At 43.2% G+C, this 27962-nt stretch overlaps 1 protein-coding gene across 1 annotated transcript in view; it reads left to right on the top strand.

Annotated features, from left to right (window-relative positions):
- The window catches only part of LOC144797932 (extracellular calcium-sensing receptor-like), a 126696-nt gene that overhangs the window by 81027 nt on the left and 17707 nt on the right, over positions 1-27962 (top strand). The window contains exons 4-5 of the mRNA XM_078668734.1: positions 7989-8216; positions 13150-13273. Coding sequence (XP_078524860.1) covers positions 7989-8216; positions 13150-13273 — 352 coding nt within the window. The remainder of the gene's footprint in view (positions 1-7988; positions 8217-13149; positions 13274-27962) is intronic.

Here is a 27962-nt window from a genome sequence, read left to right as displayed (position 1 = left end):
ACACTATACTTCTAGGTGCCATTTATTAAAGATCTTACCTTATACTTAAGAGACACCTGGGACCTGCTACAACACCTTTTTGGCACACCCTAGTAAGAATCATATCAACTCATAACAATGGACATAGTCTTGTTATATATGACCAATGAATCCAATCTCTCACAAAAAAGAGAGTTTCCCAAGGACCAGAAAGGACTGGGTCAAAAGTTATATCAAAGAAAAGATTCCTTTCTGGGTACTTATTTCACAAGGTGACCATGAGGCCTATCCGTAGCAATTGGCTGTATTTGACATTTACATTTGACAAATTCAAGAGGTCAGAATTTAAGTCTCCACACTAGGATATTTGTACTTTTTACTCAAAGTTTATTTTATAGAAATTCATATTTAGGCATTCATTTTAAATACACTGTATAATTTAACACCGTGGTCCTCTGGTACAAATGTATATCTAATAGCTAACAATTCCGTATTACGGTTATCTAACACAGAGTCACCACTTTATAGTATGCATTCAAAAATTAAAATACAATAATACCACAAATTAATAAAAAAACATTTTATCACAGTTTTTTAAAAAAGGTCCAAAGAGTCGACGCGTTTCGGTGTGTTTATTATACTGAATGCACCTTCATCAGGACAGAATGAATTAAAAACAGGTATACATCTTCTTTCTGAAAAAATGAATAGAATGCATATTAATAGTGCGAAATTTCTAATTTGAGTTTTTTATCCTAGTTTATGGGCTTAATATTTTAAATTTGCGACACACTTTCCTTACTTTAAGTTTAAGAAAAAAGCTCGTCCTTCAAATAATTTTCTGGGACGTATTGTTCTTTGGTTATTCTGGTAGCACGTGTTTATTAATTCACGGCCGTCAGTGATCTGTAAACATAATTTCCTTATTAGTGATGTTTATACATTGTTTGTATTTTCAATTTACAACTCGATTACGATTTAGTAGGCTGCACTTACTTATATTAATATTCAGAAACATGTAATCACTAAAACGGGATAAATGATGTCTTCTCCAGGAGGCGTATTTTTCTTCAAGTATATACTCCCCTCTTGTGCGGTCTCCCGACAAAGCTCTTAAATAAGGGAAATATAACATGTCTTTTAGGGCTTTTGACATGTTTTAGAGGAACTAGATATCCAACATGCTGGTTTTCTACCTACCAAATATATGAATCCTGTCAGTTTTAAAGGCTTTTAGCTCATTAAGTTGGTCTTGACGGTTCTAAAGATTGTTGTCGTTGCCCTCGCTTGCCAGCCGCGCTCCTTTTATTTAATTCAGAGCTGTTCGTTGGGTATAACAGAAGTATAGATATTAATATAATATAGACAGTTTGTATGCTGTCTTTATAACACATGTAATCTTAAACAAAATATGTAGACTTAGGCCATTATTCCCTGATAGTCTACTGTGGTCGTACTTTGCGTTTATACCGACCCTTTAAACATGACAATACGTAAGCAACAACTTATTTTCATAAGTCCCCATTTAAATTGAGAATATCCTGGTGCCTCGTTTTAGTTATGCGGGCACTCTTTAAGTTATGAACCATTAGGGTTTCCCCCGCCATTCCGCTAAACCTGCGGGCTCTCTCTTCTCTATACTAAGCATACTTGCATTGTTCTCATGCTACTTAAACTCCGTGTAGCGAGTTAACGAGAGCGTTCTTACCTTTAGTCTGGCTCGTGCTTCCTTCGTGTGGCTGGCGTCCGCTTCACTGGAGATGACAACCACACGAAGGCTGCCGGGTACTATTTATACCGGTGGTAATTGAATTATTGTACCGTCGGCTGCATATCCTTAAGCGTTAAATGTACTTAATTTAATTCATTTCGGCCATGATTGTAGTTTTTTAGCCATTCTCTGCTACGGATAGGCCTCATGGTCACCTTGTGAAATAAGTACCCAGAAAGGAATCTTTTCTTTGATATAACCAATGAATCCAAGCCTGCAAATATTTGCTCAACAAGAGAAACATTCAATTTCACAAACACAACAATATGTTGTTAAAAAGTATTCAAATGTGTCTGGAGAACAATATTTTCTACTTGACAAACAGCTGCATAGGCAAATAAAGGGATCCACTGTGGTTTTTACAATGGGGTGGTGGGGGCAGAAGGTTGCTTGATCAACAGAAAATGATATACACATGAATAAAGTAGTGACGTGGCTGTAGTTCATCAAAGATTTTTTTATAATTCGGGAGAGCAAACTGAAGTGTTTGATACATACTTCAACATACTCAATTCAAACACAGTCAACCTACGCTTCACCTATGTAATCGGCAATTAAATTCAAACCACATTGCAAAGGAAAGCCACAGCTAAGAATGTGGTTTTACATGAAGGCAGCTTTCACCAACCAAGTCTCAAATATCCCTTTCAGGGAATGTTTGGGGATAAAAAGAAACTTCTCAGAGGAAGCAGAGGTGGTGGGACATAATCCAGCAACACAAGACAGATTCTTGGCAAAAAATAAATCCAAAGAAAACTTCAAGTAGAGGTCTGGAAATGTTTGAAACCAATAAGCAGATCTGCAGCTTTGGCAAAAAAAGATGAAAGCATGGAGGGACAACCAATCAGATTCATCACTACAATTTCAACGCAAACTAACACGATGTGCAGAATCATGCAAAAACATTGGGGTCTTCTAAAATTAGATCCAACAGCCAATAACATAATGGGTGATCACCCACAAATAAACTTCAAGTGAAATAAAAGAGACATGGTTGCAAAAAACAGGTTTTCAGAAATGTACACACTGCAAGGCTTGTCAAATTGTATTAAAGAAACAAAATACACAACAGAAAGCAGACAAGAATAGAAGATTTTGCAACACATCACATGCAGAATGAAGTATACTGTATATGTGTTTGTGTGCCCAAGTAGACTCAAATATATTGGAAGCCCAATCTGTGAATCCAAAAAAAGAATCTTAGAGCACATCAGAGTCATGATCAACCTTGATAGAAGCAATGCTTTCGCTAAACACATGGAGACAAAACAGATAAGTGACTAGAAAGCTTTAAGATAATATGCTATTGATCACATGAAGAAACCTGGACGAGGTGGAACAGAGTGAAAACCCCTAGACAAAAGTCACATATTGTCTCTTCGAACTTTGACCCCATCTGGACTCAACCAGGATAAAGAAGTGTATTTCCATTTAAAGAAATGTTGATTAAGCTGTAAGAAGGGTACGGGCTGTTACACTGAGATGAAGGCCTCTGTGCTAAATTAGACATGATTATAATCACAATACTAAGGGAACAGGAACAGATCCATCAGAATAATGACAGAAAGCCATGTACTCTTGACATATGATTAAGAAACCAGTTTAGGCCTATTGTTGACATGAGTGCAACAAAGAAGGGAAGAAAATAAATTTAAATGTCACCCACCAGAGGGCTCTATTTGTAATTAATAGGTTATCCCATAATTGACAATTGCATAACAAATAAATGTAAACTATAGAGTCTTGATGTGCAACCACAAGCACCAGAATGCACCATGGAGTCAATGGTAGGAGGAGAACATCAACTAGCGAGTACATATACACAGCTAAAATTACCAGCATGCATTGTGGAGATAATGATCTGCTGTGTAACTTGAACTAGGCAAATGTAATTTGTATTGGTGATAAGCCATGTCTTCAGAGTGTAAGTGTCATTACGGAATGATCTTCATAATGTGGGAATGTGGATTGAATTAAGGTTTATTTTTAAAACATGCCATGCAAAGTGATCTGGGTTTAACAATATAAAGAGGGGTAGAACTCAAGTAATTTTAGCCCATGATAATGTAGGGAAGACCGAAATGTATTTTGTGTTTGGATGCTAAATTTTTTCTGTGAAGAAAGAGAAACTGAACTATCACTTGAAGTGTGTCTATTTGTTGTTTCACACACACCTACTCACTCATCTATACAGTCTCTCACATACCCACTCAGTCATCCAAACAACACTTACATACCTACTTACCTATACAGCTACTCACACACCCACTTTCTCATGATATAGCCACACACACAGCCACACACACACATATGTACATAGTTAGACAGACACTCACCATGTCAATATTATAGCCATAACAAAATATTATGCGAATTGAATGCTTGGTGTTTAAACAACAATTTCTTCATGTTTGGCAAAGACACTTGAAAAACAAGAAAGGGGTGTGGCTATGGGATCCTGTTTCTCCCCCAGCTCCGCATGCCTGCATGTGGGTTGGTGGGAGGAACAGGTCCTGAGTAAAACACCAAATATACATCATGCACGTCATTGGTTAAGGTTTATTGATGATGTTTTCTGTGTGTGGGATGGAAATGAGGGTAGTGCACAAGAATTTGTGAATACATTGAAGAACAATATTGCACGCTAGCAGTGGCCACCCACGACATCTTATTGAGAGCATTCCATTTGGTGAGTTATTAAGACTCAAATGTATAAGCTGCTCACCGAATGAATTTGAAAAGTGCTCTAAAGAAATGGTAGGGAGACTTCACGAGAGAGGGTACAGTAAATCTGTCCTTTCTAAAGCACCATGTAAGGCAAATGAAAGGCCCAGAGAATCTTTACTAGTTCCAAAAGATACAACTGACACGATTGAGGAATAGAGCCCCCGCCTCATTACTACATTCAGTAAGCAAGCGAGGAAAATAAAGTCAATTATCAAAAAGAACTGGCCTATCGTGCTTACAGATGGAGTTCTGGGAAGTAGACTGCCAGAGATATCTACCATTACATATAGAAAACCTAGATCAATGAGGAGCCAATTGGTGAGAATGAGTCCAGAAGTCAGCGTGGCTAGTACATGGCTCAAACCTAAATCAGGCTTCCACAAATGCTCATCTTGCTGAGCTTGCAAGTTCGGCATTAACACAACCCATTACAATACTTCTTTCTCTGATACCAGTGTGGCAATCAAGGGAAACTATGGCTACAGAACTAAGTATGCTGTGTATGTGCTGACGTGCACCTGTGGCCTACGGTATGCGGGTAGTACTAAGCTGCAGGTGCACGTCAGAATTTTGCAGCATCTCAGAGCGATCGTGAACAATGATAATGCTTATCCGGTTGCTAGGCATTTCAAATCTAGACATAATAATGAACTGAAATGCCTTTATTATTATGTCATCAATGCAGTAGCAGGGGAGTTAATAGAGAAAAGCTTCTAAGAAAACTAGAGACACGCATGATCTTAGAGCTAGATAGTAAGAGTCCCAATGGGTTGAACACCACCGAAGATATGTATAATTATTTATGAGCATTGAATACTGAGTGACTTCCATCTATAGTAAAATCAATTGGTGGTAATGATTTCATATCCTTAACAAATACAAATTGCAAGGTTCATCCTGTGAGATTAAATTAGATTAGATATGTGTATTTAAACCAATCATAACTTGTTTAATTACATTATTGAACTACAGGTTTCAGTATGTAAGTTGAACATAAGAATGTTTCCCGTACTTTTTACCATTATTACTTGCACAGTAGGGTATTTTTATAGAAGTTTTAGTGAGGTGTGTATATACAACATTGATTTAAGTATGTGTGTATATATATTGTTTTAGGCATATAGGAGCACTTTAGCACTTTATTTTAAAACCACTTTTTTAGCACTTAGAGAAATCCATCCAGACATTTTTTAGAAACCTGAGCCCGCTGAAGTGAGTTGGTGACGATTTAATTAGGCAATACTGGTAATGCATTAATGCAGATAAAAAAGATTGGTTGTTGGTAATTTTATCATGTTCTTATCGGAACTGACCTAGTTTTGCAGAATTTGCACATATTGCTATATTTTGCACTATTACTGGTTACATAATTGGATATTTTAAATATTTATGTATTCAGGTCCTATACATTATTCCACAATGAGATCTTAACACAATTTACACTTGTTTTTTCATATTGTGCAGATGAAGACATGTATTTATCATTATTTATATATTTATGTATATATTTATTTTGATTTGCCAATTTTGCACCTTGAAGCATTTATGCGGTCTACAAAACAACAACAAACAACCACAACATAAAAATAAAAATTAGAAAGAATATTGCCATGTCAACTTTGAAAACTTGCCAATACAAATGTATAAGGTTGTGGAGTAGCGGAGTGTTTCTTTTATGTCTATGAGTGGATATCATGTGACTCACAAAAGGGGTTTGGACACTTAGCTACTTTAAAACAATGGCAGACGTTGTATTTTCTGTGTGATCAAGGGCACAGCGTGCTTGAAACGGGTCGCAGAGGGGAGCTTGTTGAACAAACATCTACCTGCCAGAGTCGTTTGGGTCCGTCTCTCTCTTTTCGCCTGGAGTGAAAACCTGGAGAGTATGCTTGTTGTGAGATATACATCGTTAGACAGACACTCACAAAATCTATAATTTAAAATAGAATCACTCATTAGTAGTACATAAACTAAACTAATTTAACTTTGAGGTACCTTAGCTTAAATGTTTAACACTCAGAAACGTATATACAACACTGATAATGACTGGATGATGTCATTAGTGTTGTCACTTGAGAGGTCATCAATGAAGTCACTGGCCAATGTAGCGTGATGTAATATGTGAGGTCATAAGAAGGGCTTTGCGGGGTGTATGTTATAGTTTGCCAAGATAACTATAACTGCTGAATTTCACTGGTTTTGTTTAATTGAAATCTGAGCCATCCTATAATGACCCTGTAACCTTTGGTTTTTCAGTGAACATATATATCTCATCCACTATGGAGTATGAAAGTCAAATTTGGCCCTCATCAAAAGTGACCAGGTTTCCTCAGGTACAACTGCCAATATTTATTTGGGTAAATGGCAGATAATTACTGGGTATGCAGACTTTTGTTTGGTAATAATTAAATCTGCAGTTTTTGTCACTTTATTAGAAACAAACTCATAAACACAAGCTATTTATCACAACCAATAAATTGGGACCCTGCGTAGATAGATTTTACTAGAGCCGATACATTTCTCCCCAAATCTGGGCTACTTTTAATGATGTCTATATTTGCGCCAGTGGTGGGACAGGTCGAGAGGTGGCAGTAGCTACGGAGGTCATATGAGGAAATTTAAAATAAAAAATAAAAAATGTCTATATTATGGAAGCGACCAGTGTATTCCCAAGAATGATCATCTAAAAAGCAAACTTAAAGCCTATGGATGAATAGGATACTGCGTGTTATGTTTGTTTAGGCTGCAAACATGCCTAGTGACATGTTTTGAACTGCTTGGAGGCTATCAAACTAACTTTAGGAGTGCTCAAGTAAACTGCCTTTCAATACTGTATCAAGAAAGACCTATTGCATATAGTTGAAACTTCATTCAGACATGTAAGGTTTATGATCTCAAATAACCCCTAAAAAACGTCCCAACTGATTAGAGGGAGGGTAAGTAGATTAACATCAGCTGTTGTAGTGGGGCTTCGACATCTATTGATAGACTTGTGCCTAGAGTTGCACTAGATTACCAAAAGTAAGTTAAACTCCATAGGGTGGTGTAGTGGTTACGTAATTGTTATCCAGAATGTGTATATGTCATGTAAGTAATTGTTGTTCAGAATGTGTAGATGTCAGGTAATGTAGAATGTATTCCTTTGATTGTAGGGAGTCTTCTGATGTCTGGGGTTCGATGGGCTTCTTCAGTTGCTTGTCGGACTCCGGGCTGAAGAAGCACTCCTCCTGTGGTTGGAACCGATATTAAATATATCTAATATTCATCTTGTGGTTTCCTTGGATTATTACGACCTACTGTCTTCTACAGGTGGACAGTGGGAAGCTTGTACATCACACTACCCAAACAACCTGAATCTGTCTGTGGGCAGTTAAATCACGTGCACTGCAACTAGTGTTTCCAATTTGTGCATGCCTAAAGTACTAAACTGTAAAAATGAGTAGGTGAGGAAACGAGATTGACTGGCTACTGCAAGCGTTTCATCAAAAATCCTGTGCTTCATTCTCTTCAGCTCCTTCACTTTGTGAAGAATGTTCATTTTAAGAATAAAGATGGCCATGAGGTGTCCTTCAACCAGTTTGGTGAAATTCCTGCTCAATATGACATCATCAATTTTCAACAAAATGCAGATGGCACTCTCAGACATGTGAGAGTAGGCCGATATGACTCCAGTGCTTCTGAGGGACAGACTCTCAGCATCAATGCCAGTGCTATCCTGTGGGCATCCGGGGTCGCTCAGGTAAGGGTCATACGCAGGCAGCAGGTGCTATTTGGAAATGTAATTTAGATTTTTATTTAGTGTTTGGTTGAAGGAGAATTCGGTCAAAACATGACAGATATCCACTCTGTTCTATTACAAGTGCCAAGGGCTAAAGTGCACTTATAAACGATCCAACAAGATGGCCCCTACATTTATGTTTAAATATCCCACCCAGCAAACTCTTAATAAGGCCCATAGTCTTGATGTGGTCTGTCAGATGCAGGGTTAAGAAGCAGAACTATATCAATGCATCATTTGTGAATGGAAGCAGGCAATGCACAGGCAACTTCCATGCAGTGGGAGTGATCTTCTATGCAATTTGATTTCTGCTGGACATTAAGAACCTGATTTAGAGTTCAGTGGACAGGTTACTCCATCGCAAGCATAGGTTAGAATGCATTCACAATATTGTGGACGGAATATCCGTCACGTTTGTGACAGAGTATCCAATCATCTACAGTCTAAATCAGGTCCAAAGTGAGTGGAATAAGACAATGCAAATTATATAAGAAGAGGCCGAGTATGGTCCTCTTATTACAAATTGTTACTTCTGTTCTGTTATAATACCCTAACATTCGATTGACACGGTGGTTTTCCCAAATCTCGGCAAACCGCCACCTTTCTTGATTCAAGTGCTTCAGTGGGAATGTCCACTGTTTCATCCCCAAGTCCACTGAGTGCAGTGTCTCATCAATGATAGACTAGTTAAACATTTATTTTAGTAGGTAATGTAGATGTTTACTGTTGGAGTTGGTAGTGGAGGTGTTGCTATTTTCATGTTAGTATTATTTATTATATGTATATATATATATGTTATAATCAATGTTAGTAGCTGGATACATGTGTTATTTTCATAATCCTAATTATTAGTAGTAATACTCTTAGTAGTAAGAGTAGTTATGCAGTCGCAGTAGTAGCAATAACATAACCATTCGTATTATATGTATTCATGTTATTACTCCTATTACTATTTGACTATTTATTCAGAAATAAAATTCAAAGTATTTGTGCTCCTCAACAAATAATACATCTAGAAGACTACTGTGTAAGTGGATTTACATACTTTTCTAATTCCTCAAAAATTTCAGGAATATTCCTGGAAAATGTCAACAATGACAGCTTTCTAAGTTTGTGGGTGCAAATGTTTTAAAAAAGAGCATTTGCCTTCCTATCATTGTTTTCCACTTACAAAATATATTAAGCTTATCAATTTAGGTTTATCAGCTCTGATTTTCATCTGGCTAGTCGTTCACCTGTGATATGCAGTGAGCGAAACTGCGACGTGAGATTAGTCGGGAAACAAAAGCACACAAGTTTTATGTCCAAAAATTGAACCATATGGCCCGCAGTAGGAGTAGCCCAGTAACAGTTTCTTTGAACGTGATAAAATCTGACTCTGCTCAGTTGGAATTTATTGGGTACGATAAATCCCACCCATTTATGAGTTTTGGGGAAATACCATGGATTTTGGTGCTCATCAAAATTTGCGTGTTCTGGTAATTTTCCCCAATAAATTCAGCCAGTTTTACCACGAAACAGATAACCCCAGATTTGTCAAGGGATCGTGTTTTCCTTGTATCACTCAGGGTGTCACACAAGGAATGCAATCCTTAGTCAGATTTACTAAGCGTGCAAGCCCACCTTCGATGACCCTGCATTGCTTGGTAAATCAGGAGTAACACAAGGAAGTGCAAGTCGCTGCCTTTAGTTACTCTACGCTTGGACAAAGTTACATGGGTGGAGCCTGGGTGTTCACATGTATCCACCCATGTTTTTTTAGCATACCCAGATTTACAAGACTGGTAAACCTGGGGGTCATAATTATATGCCTTCCTATAGAGGCTCAATGAGAAGAAAGATCATATGCTTTCTGGAAAGAGCCTCTAATGATTGTTTTTTGTAGGAAGGTGCCCTTTCATGCTTAAGACAATCCTGCCTGCACTGCAGGAACCCAACCATGTTGAAAGGGTGCCTGTGTTGGTGCTAGCAAATAACAGGAAATAGATGCCAATACTGATATTATAATTCAACTGACCAAGTCTCATCCAGAAGAAGTATATAATTCAACACTGGGTGGTGCTATTTAATAGCTATTTATTAGAAACAATTTAGGAGACACGAAATGTTAGATTTAGTACCTCAATTCATTGACAAATTACTACAAAAATTGAATGAAAAGACGCAAAAAGAATGAAATCACAACCATACCATCACATCACATTTCAGACATATCACAGTCAAACCACTAGCATTCAGGCATTCATACACAATACTCCGCAAAGACTGGTGAATTCAGAGCACCAGTATGAGGAGTGATAGGTCTGCTCTAAATTAAGGAAAAAATTCAAGATATTAATTTTCTAAAACAATACACTCCTATTGGTACATGACAGTTAATTTTTCAAAAACATATATTCTACAACAGTAGTGTACAGTGCACCCAGTGCAACATCAATCAGCACAAGGGTAGCAAAAGCAGACTGGTACAATGGCCTACGCGTTTCGAATCCCTAATGTTCGCAAAGGATTCTCCTCAGGGCCAGTGTTTTTCCTATTCAATGAATAATACAGGAGCAGTGGCACTGCTCAGAATTCCTATAGCCAAGGTGAGATGTCATCGGTGGCTGGATGAAGAGGGTCTGGTGTCTTGCGCAGAACCAGGGTTCCGTGCTAGGGACTGGTACTGCAGAAACGCCGCATAAGATCAGCGTGGCAGGGCGGACGAGTCGATCAAAAAACAACAAGACTGATGTAATGCAGATCTCTCGTAGTGGCGTGCAGCGGGAACTAATCTCTCGCGCATGCGCAGTCGGAAAGCTAGGCAGCACATAATGCACCGGTGCATTGAGGGAAAAGGAATGTGCTATATGTTGATAAATGCTTCGCATTGCTGCTCTCTCTATTTGATGCAGCATAGCACAGTTAATTGTCTTGCAACATCAAATAATGATTAATCTGGGCCTTAATTGTAATACATATGCAGCAACACGAATTCCCACACTTAACCAGGCCATTCATAATGAAAGTCTAGCACTGTAGGAGGGGGTGAGCAGAGCAAGCATTGTGCAGCATGGCACATAGCACATAATAGAGTTCCAGGTGTGCATGAGGTATTTATTGGAACCAATGACAAATGTGCCCTAGGTTCCCCATCCACATCTCAAGTACTAACTACTTTACAATGAGTATTAAAAGGCTCAAGCAGCAGCTGCATGGTCTTTGGAGAAGGAGGTTGGCTAAAACAGAAGGTAATGCTTGAGCATTACATGCAATGGACATATTTACTAAAAGGTCATGCATCGCAGTGCACCAAGTAAAGTTGCTGTGCTAAGTGCATGAGTGGGAGACAGAAGAACTGCCCCACAGCTAATATAAGTGGAGCAATTCTTCTCGCTCCCTGTACTGAGGCACTTTTGGCAGCCATGTGCAATGCTAGCATACTTGTGCCATAGTGCAAGGGTGTCTGCATTGTGGTCTGCATAGTTTCTGTGCAGCAAAGTGGTTATGTACACACAAACTAAGCTTTAAAGCATTTTCCTCAGGTCTTTGCGCTGTACAATGCCGTATGCATGCAATAAAGAAAAGAAATGAGGAGAAATGAAAAACAAAAACATCCCTGTTATACCTGCCTTAGGCAGGCACAGGATTTCATGCAAATCGTGGTCTACAATTTATTTTATTTTGGCATTTGTGACAAAACCCATGTGTGGTTGCATCAGAACACTTACCATGACCCATAGAATTAAGGGTGGGCAGCCAGATACGCTCCGTGCACGGAGTGCACGTAGTGCCGTCTCCTATGCATTTTGCGTAGCGGGCGTAGCCAGGCGGCCCTACGCGCGCTCCGCAGACGGTGCGTAGCCGGCCGCCACCCGCCTCCCTCCCGCCCTCTCTAAATACATAAATAAAAGGATAGAAAGCTTTTAAAAACACTTACCTTGTCTGCCGCGTCCCCGGGGCTCCCTCTCGCCGTCCCTGGATTCGCGCCGCCATTTCGGATACTAATGCGCATGCGCGGGCGGCCGCGCATGCGCATTTCTCATGAGAAATGCGCATGCGCGGGCGCCCGCGCATGCGCATTAGTATCTGAATCGGTGGCGGCGCGAATCGCGGGACGGCGAGAGGGAGCCCCGGGGACCCGGCAGACAAGGTAAGTGTTTTTAAAAGCTTTCTATCCTTTTATTTATGTATTTAGGGAGGGCGGGAGGGAGGCGGGCGGCGCGGAGTGGGGCTACGCGGAGTGCGCGGGTGGGCGTAGTTTTGCGCCCACTTTGCGTAGCTCCGCGGAGCCCCACTCCGCATACTACGCCTAGGGTTACATAGAATACCCCCTAAACACCAAGTAATGCAAGGCAGTCTATTGTGATGCATTGCCTCTCTTTGGGCTTCAATCCAACCCAAATCTTGATTTGCATTGAATTGTAAATCCCACTAGTAGCCTTTGCCTTGGGTCTGCATTACAATAGTAAGGCATATTCAACACAAAGCCTTCATAAATCTGAGCCACTGTGTCTTCCCTAATGCTAAGTTCCAACAGTTACTGCTGTAGAAAGGCCAGAATAGGCTCCCATTCAGGCACATCCATTTGAGTGTCAGGGATGATTCTATGCATGTTCCCATCACACCCACAATGACAAACCTTAGCACAGATTTTTCACATGCTCTCCCTCAATTAGTTCAATGTAAATGTTCACATGCAGCTAAGTTAAGGTGTGACAGACTTAATTTATGCATGAGAAAAATGAGCTTGTCATCCAAATTCTTCATGCATTTGTTCATGCCAAGTATAGAATTAAGGACTTGGGAGTCTGACAATCTGCGTCAATCAGGAATTCATGATAGATTGTTTACAGTTACTCAATATTTCTTCTTAGTACTCTCTTGTAGGATTGTGTTTATTCATACATTGCAGATTCCTTCCTCGGTGTGCACTAAGAGCTGCTCTCCTGGGTTTAGGAAAGCTGAGATAGAAGGAGAGCCTCTCTGTTGCTTCCTGTGTGTCCAGTGCCCTCTGGGTGAGATCTCCAACCAAACTGGTAAGTGGATCAACAGCTTTGTGTACTCTTCTTTCATGACCCAAAATGTGATAGTGACCAGATGCTCCAGAAACATGCCCAGCTGCCCTGAATCTAAGCAATGCTTATAGTTTTTGTAAAATTTTATTGAATGAAAGGTAGGTGTGCAAAGAGAAAGTAAAAGGTACACAGCTTTAAATCTCTGCACAAGTAATTAAACGCCATAGGATGCAGTCAAAAAGGAAATTTCTTGAAAGCATCTGTGCAAACAGACTAAAGTACTTTCGTAGCAAGAAAACAATGTTGTTGCATGAGTTTATTTATTTATTTATTTTATTTGAAAGGTTTTATAAAGCGCGAACAAGACCCAGAATGGGTATCAGAGCGCTGTACAGAGAGGACAATTAGCTTTGCCATGGCGACAGAGTAAAATTACAATACAACAAAGGTAGCTTAGGAAGGACCAGGTGAAGGCCCTACTAGAAGAGGCTGTACAGTTTAAGCAGAGCACTACAACCCAAGAGCGATACAGTACATTTCAAATCGAGTACAAATTTAAACCATATTAGAGAGAAAAATGATTAGGCATACGGTGAAAGGCAATTTGTTGTGGGGGGGGGGGGAGTAGAAAGTGAACCATGTTTACTGAGAGCTTGTGTTAATATCAATGAAACTAAATCTTTGGGGAATGTAAGTTTATCGCCTGTGTTGCTACCAATAATTGGGGACAGTCCAATATTGAGGGAAAGCGCTGTACTCCAAAATGATTTGATGACTATAGAATCCAATGTCATTAGCCCAGAATGCCATACTATAGTGCCTGGGGAGGTGGGAAATGTACTGATGCAAAGAACTTTGGAAGCCTGCCAATTAATAAAACTGGTTTCCTGGAATATAGCAGGGGTATCGAAAAACTTAAGGGACCCGGAATGGGCAAGCTTCATTGACACCTTTGATTTTTGTATGTTGCAAGAAACTTGGTCAATAGAAATTATACATAGGCTAGGATACAAATCATATGGCATTAGTGCGATTCCCTCTAAGAGTGGTAGGCCCTCGGGAGGGTTGTTGATCTGGGTAAAAGTTAACCTAAGAGTGGATATAGAAGTAATGGATACCAACTCCCCTGACATATTGATTCTGAAAATTACTGCTTGTAAAGGGAAAAAACTCTATTTAGTGAATGTCTATAATAGACCAACACCCCTCACAAGAGAATCCCCTTTACTAATCCATTTAGATCTTCTATTGGGTAAACTGGATACTAGAGAGAATTATGTCATCATGGCAGGTGATTTCAACTGTAATTTTGAGCCCATTACGGGGTTTAGTGACATCTTCTTAGAAGAAGACGAGGCTAATGGGATCTCTGTATTAGATAATATTAAATCAGTTAAATTTTCGCCCCTGGCCCTCCAAATGATGAAACTGTGTGCAGAATATAGCATTAGGGCATGCAATGGACGGCTACCATCAGACATTGTGAAGAAGCCTACCTTTTATAGAGGGAAATACAAAAGCAACATAGATTACATTACTGCCTCGGTGTCATCATGGAGATTTCTCCTTGACATGCAGGTAATTGAAAGATTAGAAAGTGATCATTTCCCCCTAGTTCTTCAGATTAAGGACTCCCTATTTGGGGACATAGTTTCTATCCCGATTGGAGAAGCAACCAATGGTGACCACAATGAGATTCATATTAGCAATAATAGACGTTCTCTTAAATGGCCACTAATACTGGACAATGGGGAAATTATATCAGAAATTTACAAGCTCTTTGCTAGCATCTTTGGAGCATATTTAAATGATACCCCGAAGGAGGATAATGGTAGTTATTTTATGAAGTTGCATCAAAACTTTTTTGATGCTTTGAAGCTCCTAGTCACCAAGATGCCGAGGAAAGGGCAGCAGAAGACCCATAATTTGCCCCATAGCAAACCCTGGTACAATAAAGACTGTAGGGAGTCTAAGAGGGTGCTTTTAAATGCGATTAAATCAAAGGCACAACCAGATGTCATGTTATCCAGGAATAATTACAAACTGATCCAAAAAACATGCAAAATGGCATGGGAGGAAGCAAAATGGGCAGATTTGCTGCATGCAGCAAAAATACGTGATAACATAGCCTTCTGGAGGTTGATAGCGAATGGGAATCATCAAGGTAGAGTGGTCAAGGACATCTATCTAGACGAACAGACCTGGGTAAACCATTTTTCTAACCTCTATAAGGAATATGAGGAACCCACTACAGATAGAACCCCAAGCCATGCTACCCTGAGGGATACCTTGGATTTTACTCTAGGAGAAACAGAATTAGCAATAACACAGATCAAGTCTGGTAAAGCTCCTGGGTTAGATAAGATTCCGGGAGACTTGTATAAACACGAATTAAAAATATGGGCTCCTTATATTAACCATCTGTGTAACGAGTTATCCCGGAACCTGGACTTCCCGGAGAGCTGGAAGGGGGCGGAAATCGTTTTAATTTACAAGAAAGGCGATAGGATGGACCCTTCAAATTATCGTCCAATAAGTCTAATGGACATTTTACAAAAAATCTATACAAAACATATCCTATTTCGTGTTAATGATTGGCTGGGTGAAAAGGCAATTTTGTCTAGATACCAAGCGGGATTTAAACCTAAAGTTAGTACAATTGACCAAATCTTTCGCTTTTGTTGCCTCTATTGGAAATACATCAAGATTAAAAAGGGCCAACTTCATGTCGCGTTTGTCGACTTAAGGGCGGCGTTTGATTTAGTCCCACGCAACTTATTGTGGGAAACATTGAGTTTAGTAGGGATGCCACCCACTTTGATAGCCCAAATTAAAGAGCTCCATAGAGGTAATTTTGCGAGAGTACGTTGGGGTCCAAAAGGTGAACTAACTCCCAAAATCCCTATTGAACGTGGAGTGCGCCAGGGGTGTGTACTGGCCCCCACATTGTTTTCGCTATTTGTGAACGACATTCCTCTATATTTGGAGGGATGCAAAAATGACTCTCCCAAGTTGAATGGCGAAAAAGTTACTTCCCTATTGTTTGCGGACGATACCATTCTAATTTCCCAGACGAAAAAAGGTCTCCAAGCTCTGTTAAACTCTTTTAACGATTATTGTAATAAGAAAGGACTGGAGATTAACGGGAAAAAGACAAAGTGTATGGTCCTAAACCCAACTAAAACTGACAAGGGCTGTCCAACCTTAAACGGATTAAGACTGGAATCTGTCCCGCATTTTGGTTATCTGGGGGTAACATTGGACTCCAATTTCACATGGAAAGCCCAATTGGAAAAATGTAAGATGATGTTTAGCCAGAATACAAAACCTATTCTTAGAGAGCAAGGCAAAAGTACCAGTAAGGCCGTGTCCCCTGCAGTTGAACTTTTTAAATTCAAGGTTCAACCGGCAGTGTTATACGGTTCAGAAATCTGGGGCCCATGGTCTAAAGATGCTTTCAGGGTCTTGGACAATAACTTTTTGAGAAGTTTAGTCAGAGTCCCTAAAAGTACTCCTCTGGTCCCACTTCAGCTAGATTTAAATTTTCGTAGAACGGACCATCATATTATTCTACATCCTTTATTATTATGGATCAGGCTGTGGCGTGTACCCGAGCTGCAAGTATATAGAGATGGGCTCATAGAAATCATGGAGCTTGACAGCTTCAAGGTGATACCCTGGTTCAAACATGTTAAATTTTGGCTTACCTTGCTAGGTTTGAAGCATTATTGGGAAAACCCAGATTCACTTCCACCTAATTCAAAAACTATGGTAAAGGAGTGCTTTTGGTCGTACATTAAGGATATGACCAAAAACGCTTCATCTAGTGGGTCACTTGTAACAAGGTTTTTTACATTCAAAGATGATCCATTCTTCGAGACCTTTTTGGATGAAATAGAACCACCCTTAGCAAAGACCTTATTTTTGAAATTTAGATATGGCAATCTCCAAATCGGTTCAACTTTGGTTCGATGGTCTGGTGGCGCAAACCCGACAAACCACGGAGAAGATGAGTTATGTACCATGTGTGGATGTAACCAAAAAGAAAATGAGTCACATATCCTCTTTCTCTGCCCAGCATATGCTCAGGCTAGAAAAAGATGGATTAAACCTATATGCTTAATACTAGGTGTAAGATCAAGTTCCCATGCTTTAAGGATTTTTTTGTCTAACACTAGCCAACCTATTGTATTTAGTGTCAGCAAATTCTTGCATAGCATCTTTTTCCTAAGAAAAAAAATGGGATACAAATTGTAAATGTCAAAATTGCTGCTTATTAATAACAGAAGGATAATTGATGAATTTTCATTCCTGTCGCCTATAATTGTTCTTAACAAATTGTATAGCTACTATGAATGTTTTAACTCTTTGGATTTTACTTAAGAACCAACATGAAAATCGAACGAACTTATATAGCAATTTGTGTATTTTAAAAGAAATGTTTTATTGTACCTATGTAACTGTTCTTTTATGGTATTCATGCCGAAATAAAGATTTAAATGGATTAGGCATACCTTTCAATAAACAAAGTAAAAAAGATTGTCTAGCACTCGAGGGAAGTGATTATCACAGAAACATAGAGGCTAGTGCTGTTGAAGTTCTTCCAAAAGTAGCCATTTGACTTGTTTCTTTAAAGAAGCAGTTGAGGGGTTGGTTCTGTTTTCCGTCTGAAGGGCATTCCAGATTCTTGGCGGAGGCCCTGAGAAGGTATGATTGTAGGTTATTTTTTTGTTGAATTTGGATGGTTTCAGGAGTGGGGTATTCGAGCTTCTTAAGTTTCGACTGGAACCAGAGAGCTTGAGTTTTTTTGCCAGGTAAATTGGGCTATCGCATTGAATAGCTTTATGTATCAGACAAACAATCTTAAAGTGGAGCCTGTGATTAGTCTGTCAGAGGCATTCAGAGTAGCTCTTATTGGTGCTAACCTTCCTTGCTTTAGGAAACCCTGCTAGGGTCACCAAGTCATATTCAACTCGTGAGATAACAAGTGATTGGACTGCTGATTGGACATCCTCAGGAGGCAGGAAAGGTTTGATTTTCCTGAGAGTGTTGACTGATGGCTTGCACTATTAGTAGTGGCCCTGATGTGTACTTGCATGTTTAGAGATTAGTCCAGAGTGACACTTAAAGAGCAGGCGGAGTCCACCACGTGCGGGGAGCAGTTGAGTGCAGAGATATCTTTGATCCAGTTTTGCATTGGGGTCTCTTGATTGCGGGGTGTAATCAGGAGAAATTCTGTTTTGAGTGCATTTAGTAACAGATGGTTATGTGTTTGCCGTTGTTGAGTTTTTTGGAGTGCTCCATTAGGAGTTATAATGTCATCTGGAGAGGAGATCTTCAAATACAGTTGCAAATCATCTGCGTACATATGGTATCAAAGGTTTGACCCATTCAAAATTGCAGTTAGGGGTTCCATGAGGAGATTGAAGAGCGTGGGTGAAAGAGCAGATCCCTAAGGTACCCCAATAGTGACTGGGGTGCTTGCAGACAAAGATTGGTTGATCAAGTTATCATGTTTGATAGTGTCAAGAGCAGAGGACAAGTCTAGAAGAATTAAAAGACAAGGTGAGTCTTGGTCCAGATCTATCAAGGCGTCATCCACAATGTGCGTAGGGCAGTTTCTGTGCTATGACCTGGTCTAAAGCCTGACTGATGTCGGTCTAGCTGCTAAAATTTCTTGATATGGTTGCATAGCTGAGTGTGAACGCACGTCTTGAGCAACTTCTCTAAAGACATGATGCTGGTGATCGGCCGGTAGTTAATGGGATCAGTTAGTTTTGCATTGGGCTTCTTGGGGATAGGTTTGACGTGCCCCATTTTAAGGCAGTCGGGAATTCTCCACTGTAAGAGAGAGTGTTGGATGATCTTGGAACTGAGAAGCAGAATGGCCGGGTCGAGGTCTTTGAACAGCATAGCAGGGAGTGGATCACTAAAATGGTTGGGAGGTTTAGGAGATGCCATTGAGTGTGATATCTCCTCCAAATCAGGAAGTATGAAGGTGTTCCAGCAAGCCTTGTTTTTAGGTGTGTACTTTGTGGAGTAAGGCGGAGCACTCACTGCTGCAGGTACTGTCACACCCAGGGAGCTCATCGAAAGCAGATTAGCGGCGGCACGTTGAAGTTCCCGTTCAATAATTCTAGACTCTTCCGAAAAGTGCGCTGATAAGTCTTCTTCACAGGGACCTGGAGTTTTGATTGCAGGAGTAGGATTAGCCTGTTGTTTGAGGATATCAAACAGTTTATCGGGACACTTTTTAGCACTGTCAAGCTGAGCTCTGAAATTATCTGATTTAGAAATACGAATGTGTTTGTTATAAGAGCTTCTCTTCTTACTTAACTGATTGAGATTAGGGGTGGAGGGGGAATTTCTCCACTGTCTCTCAGAGAGCCTTAAATTGTATCTTTCATCATTAAGGGTGCCATTGAACCAAGGTTTGGATTGTTTGCAAGGGATCCTTTTGAGTTGCTTCGGGCTGCCGAGTCGAGGATGTTTGTCATGATGTTGACGTAGTGATCTGTCAACTCTCCCAAATTATTAAGGTTAGTGGGAGGCTCTAGAAGCTACTTGCTCAAGTTGGTGAGGTTAGGAATGTTGATGTCTCTCAGGTTACGAGACAGTTGCTTGTTGACCTTGTCTGAGTAATACCTTTTCCAGGATGTGAAAGTAGATTTGGTGATGATCAGACCAATCGCATGGTATTATGTCATCTAGTTGAATGATGTGGTCTCTACCTATAATAAGGTTTAGGGTAGCGCCATGGAGTGAGTGGGTCCGTTGCAAGCCTGTATATAGTTGAGGTTGGAGAGGACTGAATTAAGAGAACAAACTAATGTATCATCCGTGTCATTCCAGTGAAAGTTGCAGTCCCCTAATAGATATAGATGCGGTGGAGGGCCGAGCTAGCAAGGATGGATCCCATCAGTTGCACTACAAAGTGAAGGTTATCCCCGGGGGGATGATAGATCGAGTGAAGCGCACAGATCATCTTGTTCCAGATTTCAGTGACTAGGACCTCACTTGAGGACATCTCATCATTATGGGTCTGCTTCAGTACGAGGCTAGAGAGATGGATCCAGGCAATGCTCCCCCAGATTGAATAGATCTATCGCATCTCATAATGTCATAGCCAGGAGGAATTAGGATGTCATGTATAGGGGAGGAGGAATCATTTAGCCACGTTTCCATAAGAATCAGATCTAAATCTTGTGAAAGGATGAGTTTCGAAATATTCATCGCGTGTTTCACTGCTGATCTGCAGTTGAGCAGCATCAATGTGATATGAGAGTTGGTAGTTACTTTAACTCAGTGCGACGTGGCGATCTGAAGTAAGTTGTCCTTATTCATGGATCTAAAGTTAATACTAGGTTCTCTATCTGGATCAGAAGAGATAGTAGGTATGTTGCTATTGGGGTCCTCAAAGTCATCATCATCCAAGTCATCATCATATGAAAGTGAGAGAGCGACGTGTCTTCCTCAGACATCTGAGGCTGGAGTATAAGGGGTCTATCAAGGAGGGGAGGAAGAAGGCAAGAGGGCCAGCGTGGGTTACTGGAGTTAGTCTCCACCACTTAAAGTGGGTGCTAGTGGGTTAGGTAGATTAGACCTCAGGCGTGGATAGGATTTGCATAGCTTCTCATTCTTCCATGAGCAGTGTAGGAGAGTCTGGAGGTTATCCTTTACAGTAAGGAGGTCCAGCTTTAGTTCAGCTAGTTTTTCTTCAATCTGGCGCAGGTTGTCATCATCTTGTACTCGCCCAGAGTAAGATGAAGAGAGAGGCCCTTTCTCCCCACAGTGCTTGCATGGAGAGATGGATGCCTGTTTTTGCTCATTTATGGGCTCCAAGTGTGGGGAAGTATTGGCTAGGCAGGTGTTAGGTATCTGAGCAGGTGATTCGGGAGAGCACCTTTGTGTGTGCCAGTGGAGGGGCCCAGTGGCGGTATCCTGTGCTAAAGACGTAGCGATATATGGTGCGTGAGTTCGAGGAGGGTTCATAGTAAGCGCAGGCCCAGCTGTAGTGTCCAGTGTCATAGGTGAAGTGGAAGAGGAGGAGGGAGAACGTGCAGAGTTAGAGGAGGCAGGTGGACGTACAGGGTTCAAAGGGAGGGTGCTGGGAGTTAAAGTTGTGTGTGGGGCTGGAGAGGCAATCCGAATAGAGTTACTGCTACTAGGAGACGCAGTCATATTGGAGTTACAGGAATTAAGACTAGGAGATGCAGTCAAAGTAGGGTTACTGTAGGCAGGGGATGGGAAGCATGTAATGCCAGGCTTGGTACTGGTAACGATAAGCTCAAACGTGTTGCTGACAGAATCGGAGTGGGACAGCATGCAAGAGGTGGCGGGAGTAACCTCCGAGTGAATGGTAGCAAGCCGTTCCGTAGTGGTGGGCGGTTAAGACATTTTGGTCTGGAAAGTTTAGGTTTGTTATTCAGGTTTTTGGAGGAGGATAGGAAGGGGGGCGGTGGTAGGTTTTGCCATGATTGTTAGATTGGGATCACCTAAAGTGGCAGGATTAGGATGATTGACAGAATTTTTAATCGTATTAAAAATACTGTGAAATCTATTCAAGTATTCGGCTGAGGCTTGAATAAGGATGTTGTCATTATTGTAGAGTGAGATGGTCAGTTCCACATTGAGTAAATGAGATGGTGTTATGTTCATACGGAAGCCGTTAGGGGGTTTTCATGGAGATTTGTAGCGAAGCGAATCAGTAAAAACTCTTCTCCATTGGGCTCTTCTGGTAGTGTAGAAGATAAGGTCTGTCACCTCACCACTATGCCCTTGGAAGCACAAATGTAGGTATCAGGGATGAGGGTTTCAGGGTAGCGTTGAGTAGATTGTGTTTAAATGTCTTACTGCCTTCTTTGAGGTGTTGGGAGGGTAGATAATCTTGCAGGCATTAGTGCCTACCTTAGTCAGGCCCTTAGGTTAGTTGTTATATTCAGCAGAGGCTTAGAACTATGTACCAGTCAGTTGGATAGCAATCAAGTCGTGCCCAGGGTGCTCTGGTAGACATCCCACCCTTTCTGACACAGACAGGACTGGAAGTAGCCAACCTGTGCCTTAGTGAGTCATGACTGACCCAGGACGGCCTCTCAACTGTTAACCAGTGAAGAGAGCTACCTTACTTATAATGGCTTTATAAAGGACTTGACGTAAAGGGCAGCAGAAGAAAAAAGTGATGACCCATTCGCTAGCCAATACCTGGAAGTTGGTGGAAGAGCTAATGGAGGATTGGGTAAGCTCTTCCTGTGTTCAAGGGCCCTCCAGGTCTCAGAGAAAGGGGGAAGCACCAGGACAGCCCTTCCCGTCAGCAACAGATCACTGAAATGAAGTAGGAGGGCGCCACATGGCCTTCCGATGGTCAGAAGTAAACCAGGGGGTTTCCACGTGAGCCAGCAATCCCACATGCATCAGCTCTTCCAGTGTTCATAGGGCCCTCCAGCTCACATTCAATCAATCAATCAATACAGTATAGCGCGCTACTCACCCGGAGGGTCTCAATGCGCTTGGGGGAGGGGGTCCCCTCCTGCTCGAACAGCCAGGTCTTGAGTTGCCTCCTGAAGGCGAGGTGGTCCTGGGTCAGCCGAAGGTGGATGGGGAGGGAGTTCCATGTCTTGGCCGCCAGGTAGGAGAATGATCTGCCTCCTGCGGTGGCTCTTCGGATGCGTGGTACGGTGGCGAGGGCGAGGCTAGCGGATCGTAGCTGGCGGATGGGCGTGTGGAAGGTCAGGCGGTCGTTGAGGTACTTGGGGCCCAGGTTGTGGAGCGACTTGTGTGCGTGGGTGAGGAGTCTGAACGTGATCCTCTTGTTGACGGGGAGCCAGTGCAGGTTCCTCAGGTGGCTGGAGATGTGGCTGCGTCGAGGGATGTCCAGGATGAGTCGGGCGGAGGCGTTCTGAATTCGTTGAAGTCTTTTCTGTAGCTTGGCTGTGGTTCCGGCATAGAGGGTGTTTCCGTAGTCCAGCCGGCTGGTGACGAGGGCCTGGGTGACCGTCTTCCTGGTTTTGATCGGGATCCATCGGAAGATCTTGCGGAGCATGCGGAGGGTGTGAAAGCAAGAGGAGGAGACGGCGTTGACTTGTCTGGTCATCGAGAGGGAGGAGTCCAGGATGAAGCCCAGGTTGCGTGCGTGGTCTGTTGGCTTGGGTGCGGTGCCCAGGGCTGGGGGCCACCAGGAGTCGTCCCAGGGGGAGGGTGATGGTCCAAGGATGAGGACTTCCGTCTTGTCTGAGTTCAGTTTTAAGCGGCTGTTCTTCATCCACTCTGCGACGTCTCTCATCCCATCGTGGAGGCTGGTTCTGGCGGTGGCGGGGTCGTTGGTGAGGGAGAGGATCAGCTGGGTGTCGTTGGCGTAGGAGATGATGTTGAGGTTGTGTTGGCGTGCGATGGCTGCGAGAGGTCTCATGTAGACGTTGAAGAGGGTGGGGCTGAGTGATGATCCTTGCGGGGCGCCGCAGATGACTTCGGTGGCCTCGGAACGAAACGGGGGGAGACTGACTCTCTGTGTTCTTCCAGCGAGGAACGAGATGATCCACTTCAATGCCTTCTCTTGGATGCCGGTGTTGCTGAGGTGTTGGACTAGGGTGCGGTGGCAGACAGTGTCGAACGCGGATGTCGTCGGTGGCTGCGATGAGGGCGGTCTCGGTGCTGTGGTTGGCTCTGAAACCGGACTGCGAGGGGTCGAGGGATTCATTCGTCTCGAGGAAGGCGGCAAGCTGTCTGTTGGCGATCTTCTCGATGACTTTGGCAGGAAAAGGGAGGAGCGAGATGGGGCGGACGTTTTTGAGGTCGGTGTGGTCCGCTGTTGGTTTCTTCAGTAGGGCGCTGAGCTCGGCATGCTTCCAGCTCTCCGGGAAGGTGGCGGTGTCGAAGGAGGTGTTAATGACGTCTCGGAGTTGGGGTGCGATGGTGAAACGGGGAAGCTCCCGGGCCGGCCTTCCTGCCGGAAACAGAACTGTGTGACTTAGCAGGATGAAGTACCAGGGCAGCCCTCCCATGGCACCACAATCCTCCGGTGTTCAGCGTGCATGCAAAGACAGCCCTACTGTCCCCAAAGTAGAGCAGGAGTAGCCCAAACACCCCTTCCCTGCAGGCCTGAAAGGCTCTCAAGGAATATATTTCTGTAAAAAAAAAAGAGCACTTTCTAAGCTTCTACTAGAATCTGCAGTACTAGTAAATATCCAATGGCTAGTTCATTTTACTAAATGTTAATATTTCAAAGTTAATTAGCTGTAATTTTCCTGGGGTGCACGGAGCAGTCTTTACTTTACTAGGAACAAATAATGTTGTTGGGCTCATGGCCATGTCTATAATCAGGACTGCTGCCCTACTAGTTAACATTGTTAGTTGTACCTGGGAGTGCCATCATATTTTCTACTACTGCTACCACTCACAAATGTACTAACATGTTCTGAAGCCAGGTTAAAAAATGCTTAAGTCCTCATTACATTCCCCGTGCTCCAGGACATATCTGAGTGTAGTGAAGATAGGTTGAAAATGTTTGACCACAGTGACCACATAGACTCTTTGTGAACATTTTGGGGATTCACTGAAAGGTTTTACAGGCACAAGCCAAGATAAAATTTTCCCACCCCCTGGTAAAATCATCTTGATCTCCAAACCAAAAACTACGACATAGGTTTTTCGTCCTACTCAATAATGGCGGATATTTTATCCTTTTACCCACTCCAGACGTCTATTGGAGTATTTTACGGGAAAATGGGGTCTCTGTGAAAAGCACGACTTAGTTACTCTAGTATCTAGCGTTAAATTAGTGCCTTACCAAACGTTAGGCGCCATGTAGTGTAGTTCCTATATTCCCAATAGGCTCTGCGCATTGGAATAATTTATCCTATAGATTTGACGTAGGACTTAGGTTGACTGGGTCTCTATTGAATATATTAGACTTAAATGTGAATGCCAGCTAGATCAGAGGTCACTAGAAACTTTCTCGAATACACAAGAAGGGTGTAAAAAGACAGGTAGGAGCACACAGACCGCAACACCCACACAAACAAAAGGGCCGAACCACCCAGAACAAGCAGGAGACAACTCACAAGAATGAATAACAGCAAGGCCTTTCCAGCGCCGCCACCCAGAGGGCAGACAACAAACACCGGGAACACCCCAGAACCAACAACGAGGGAGGAGCACCTGCCAAGGAAGCACCAGAGACTGTCAATCTTAGAAAGACAACAAAGAGGCCACAGACGGAAGAAGTCTCAAAGTGGCTAGACACCCCAGCAGTGATAGGCCAAAAAGGACACAACCAAGGCTCGGAAGAACCAGGACCCTGTAAAGGAGAAGCCACCAGAGGCACCAAGGAGGCAACCAAACACATAAAAATGACAAGCAAGGCACCCAGGCCCCACCAGCCCCAACAAAACCAAGGCTGGAAAGGAGGCACACCACAGAGAACCCCAATCCCCAAAGGCCAAGCCCCAGAAGGAAAAGTAAGGCTGAAGCAACCACGCCAGCAGATCAAAAGGCACCAGGAGACCAAAACAGACCGAATGCCCCACAGGGCTTGAACAGCCCACAAGGATGCCCACAGGGCCAGAGAGCCGCCATGCCCAGGACCCCCAAGCAGCCCCTGAGACACGGCGCATAACCTACAGAGAAAAGCTCAAAATACACAATGGAAGAAACGCCCAATAATGCCGAAAGACCAAAAGACCAAACAACCAAACACAGAAGAGAGCATGGGGAAGCAGGGGAAGCCCCAAACACCCATGCCCCTACTAGGAACTAAGAGCAACAGGGGCAACAAAGAGACCAGCCCCACCACCACTGGGGAAGCCCATAGCAGACCAGCCCAAAGAAAGGAGGAGAGGGGCTGCCAACAGGGCCTAGGCCCACACCTAGAGGACCAGCCATGGGCAGGATCACACAGACAAAACTGGGCAGGGAGGAGGCACCAACGAAAAAGCAAGCCCCCCACTAACCATGTCCCCAGACAGCTTAGAGGACACCTCAGCCACTGAAAACCCCAAAGGAGCACCAGGCCCAAAGACAAGAATGCCCAGCATCAACCATTAGCACTGGCACATGACGACCACCAAAGCCTCCATACCGGGAAAAGGAGCCGGGCTACTGGACAGGCCTACAGAGCAAGATCGAGGAACCCGCAAAAGAGTACAGGGAACACCGGTACACAACCACCAGAACTCTGCCAAACAACAGTACCACTGCGTCCAGACAGAGGTGGGCTGAACGAACACCAGAACAACAGCTGCCCGAAGACGGACCAGGTGAACCAGCATAAGCACAAACTCCACCCAGTAAATGAAAAAAAAACGGGGGAAATCCAGAGGCCAGAACCCAGCAAAGCACAATACCCCACCAGGAAAGAGGCCAACCACATGGCCCCATCCAAGGAAAGACACCCCAAGGGGCAGACATCACCAGACCCAGAACCGGACCAGGGCCCAGAAAACCGAGTTGACCATGAGAGGGGTGAGAAAACCCCCAAGGGCGCAAGACCAGGGGAACCCAAAATCAAACAGGCAACCAACCGCAAAACTGAGGGTCAACCCAAGGTGGAAAACTGCACCGGCGATGGAAAAATCCACCCGCCACCATAGACAACCCAAACAGCATGGGCAATGACCAGCCACCGCTTACCCCAGATGCCACAACTGGGACGAGGTCACTGGTCACCATAACAACCACCCCAAACAAGGAAGGGTAAAACGCCCAACCAAACAGACAGGCAACTAACTGACCCAGAGGTTAAATTACAACCCCCAGCAACCATCCAAAGTGAGCTCTAACCCCAGCAACTGAAGGACCAAGACAAAGACCCACACCAGCCCCGGAGCAACCAGGGATGGAAACCACCAAGGGCCCCAGAGCCCCAGGCCAAAAACCTGGCAGGAAAACAAGCACCACACCAGAACCCCAAGGACAGAGGGGAAAACAGGGTGACCCCCAGGAAGCCAACCTACAGAACCACAGACCCACCAGCAGAGACAGGAGTAGCAAACACCACCGGCCACAGACCACCGAACTGGAAGGCCAAATACCAGCCCAGGAGAGCAAGCAACAGCCTTCAACCCTCGGGCCTGTGACTTGAGGAAGCACAGTGGGTGATCACCCCCCAAGCCTGCCACTGGACCACCACCAAATGCCCCAGGAAGAAGGAAACAGAGGCAGAAGGTGCTGGCATAGCCCAAACGGCCGGAACCAGATGACCCTCCACCAAACAATCCTGGCACAAGTGCCTCAGCACAGGGGCAATGAGGCCAACATGGTGCTTGCAGACCTGGGAAGAGAGGCCGAGGACCAGAGAGCCACACACCAGAAACAAAACCAATCCCCAAAGGCAGAAAGAAAAGTCACTGGAACCATCCACAACCAAGGCCCCAGAGACAAGACCCGCCAGGGCAGAAAATAAGCAGCCCATGCTAAGACGGCCAAACCACCGACCAGCCTGTACAGGGGAAAGGCAGGTGCGGAAGGAACCAAATGGACGGGGAAGAACAATGGCCCGGGCCCTATCCACACCAGACACAGAACTGCCGGACCCTGAGGGGAACTGGAGCACCCACACCCAAGGAAGATGCCAAGAAGAGGAAGGGAAGCAAGAAAACCCCTAGGCAGACACCAAAAAGGCTCCCCCTTCCCCAGTGCCACTACGTTGTATGTCTTGCCCGTGGGCATGCACACGTGCAAGACTTACAATGTAGTGTTTTTCTAATTACAGAAGGAT

Source organism: Lissotriton helveticus, chromosome 12 (genome assembly GCF_964261635.1).
Source record: "Lissotriton helveticus chromosome 12, aLisHel1.1, whole genome shotgun sequence".
In the NCBI taxonomy this organism is placed as follows: domain Eukaryota; kingdom Metazoa; phylum Chordata; class Amphibia; order Caudata; family Salamandridae; genus Lissotriton; species Lissotriton helveticus.
Note: the sequence above shows the minus strand (reverse complement) of the source record. Positions and strands in the feature narration are given on the sequence as shown.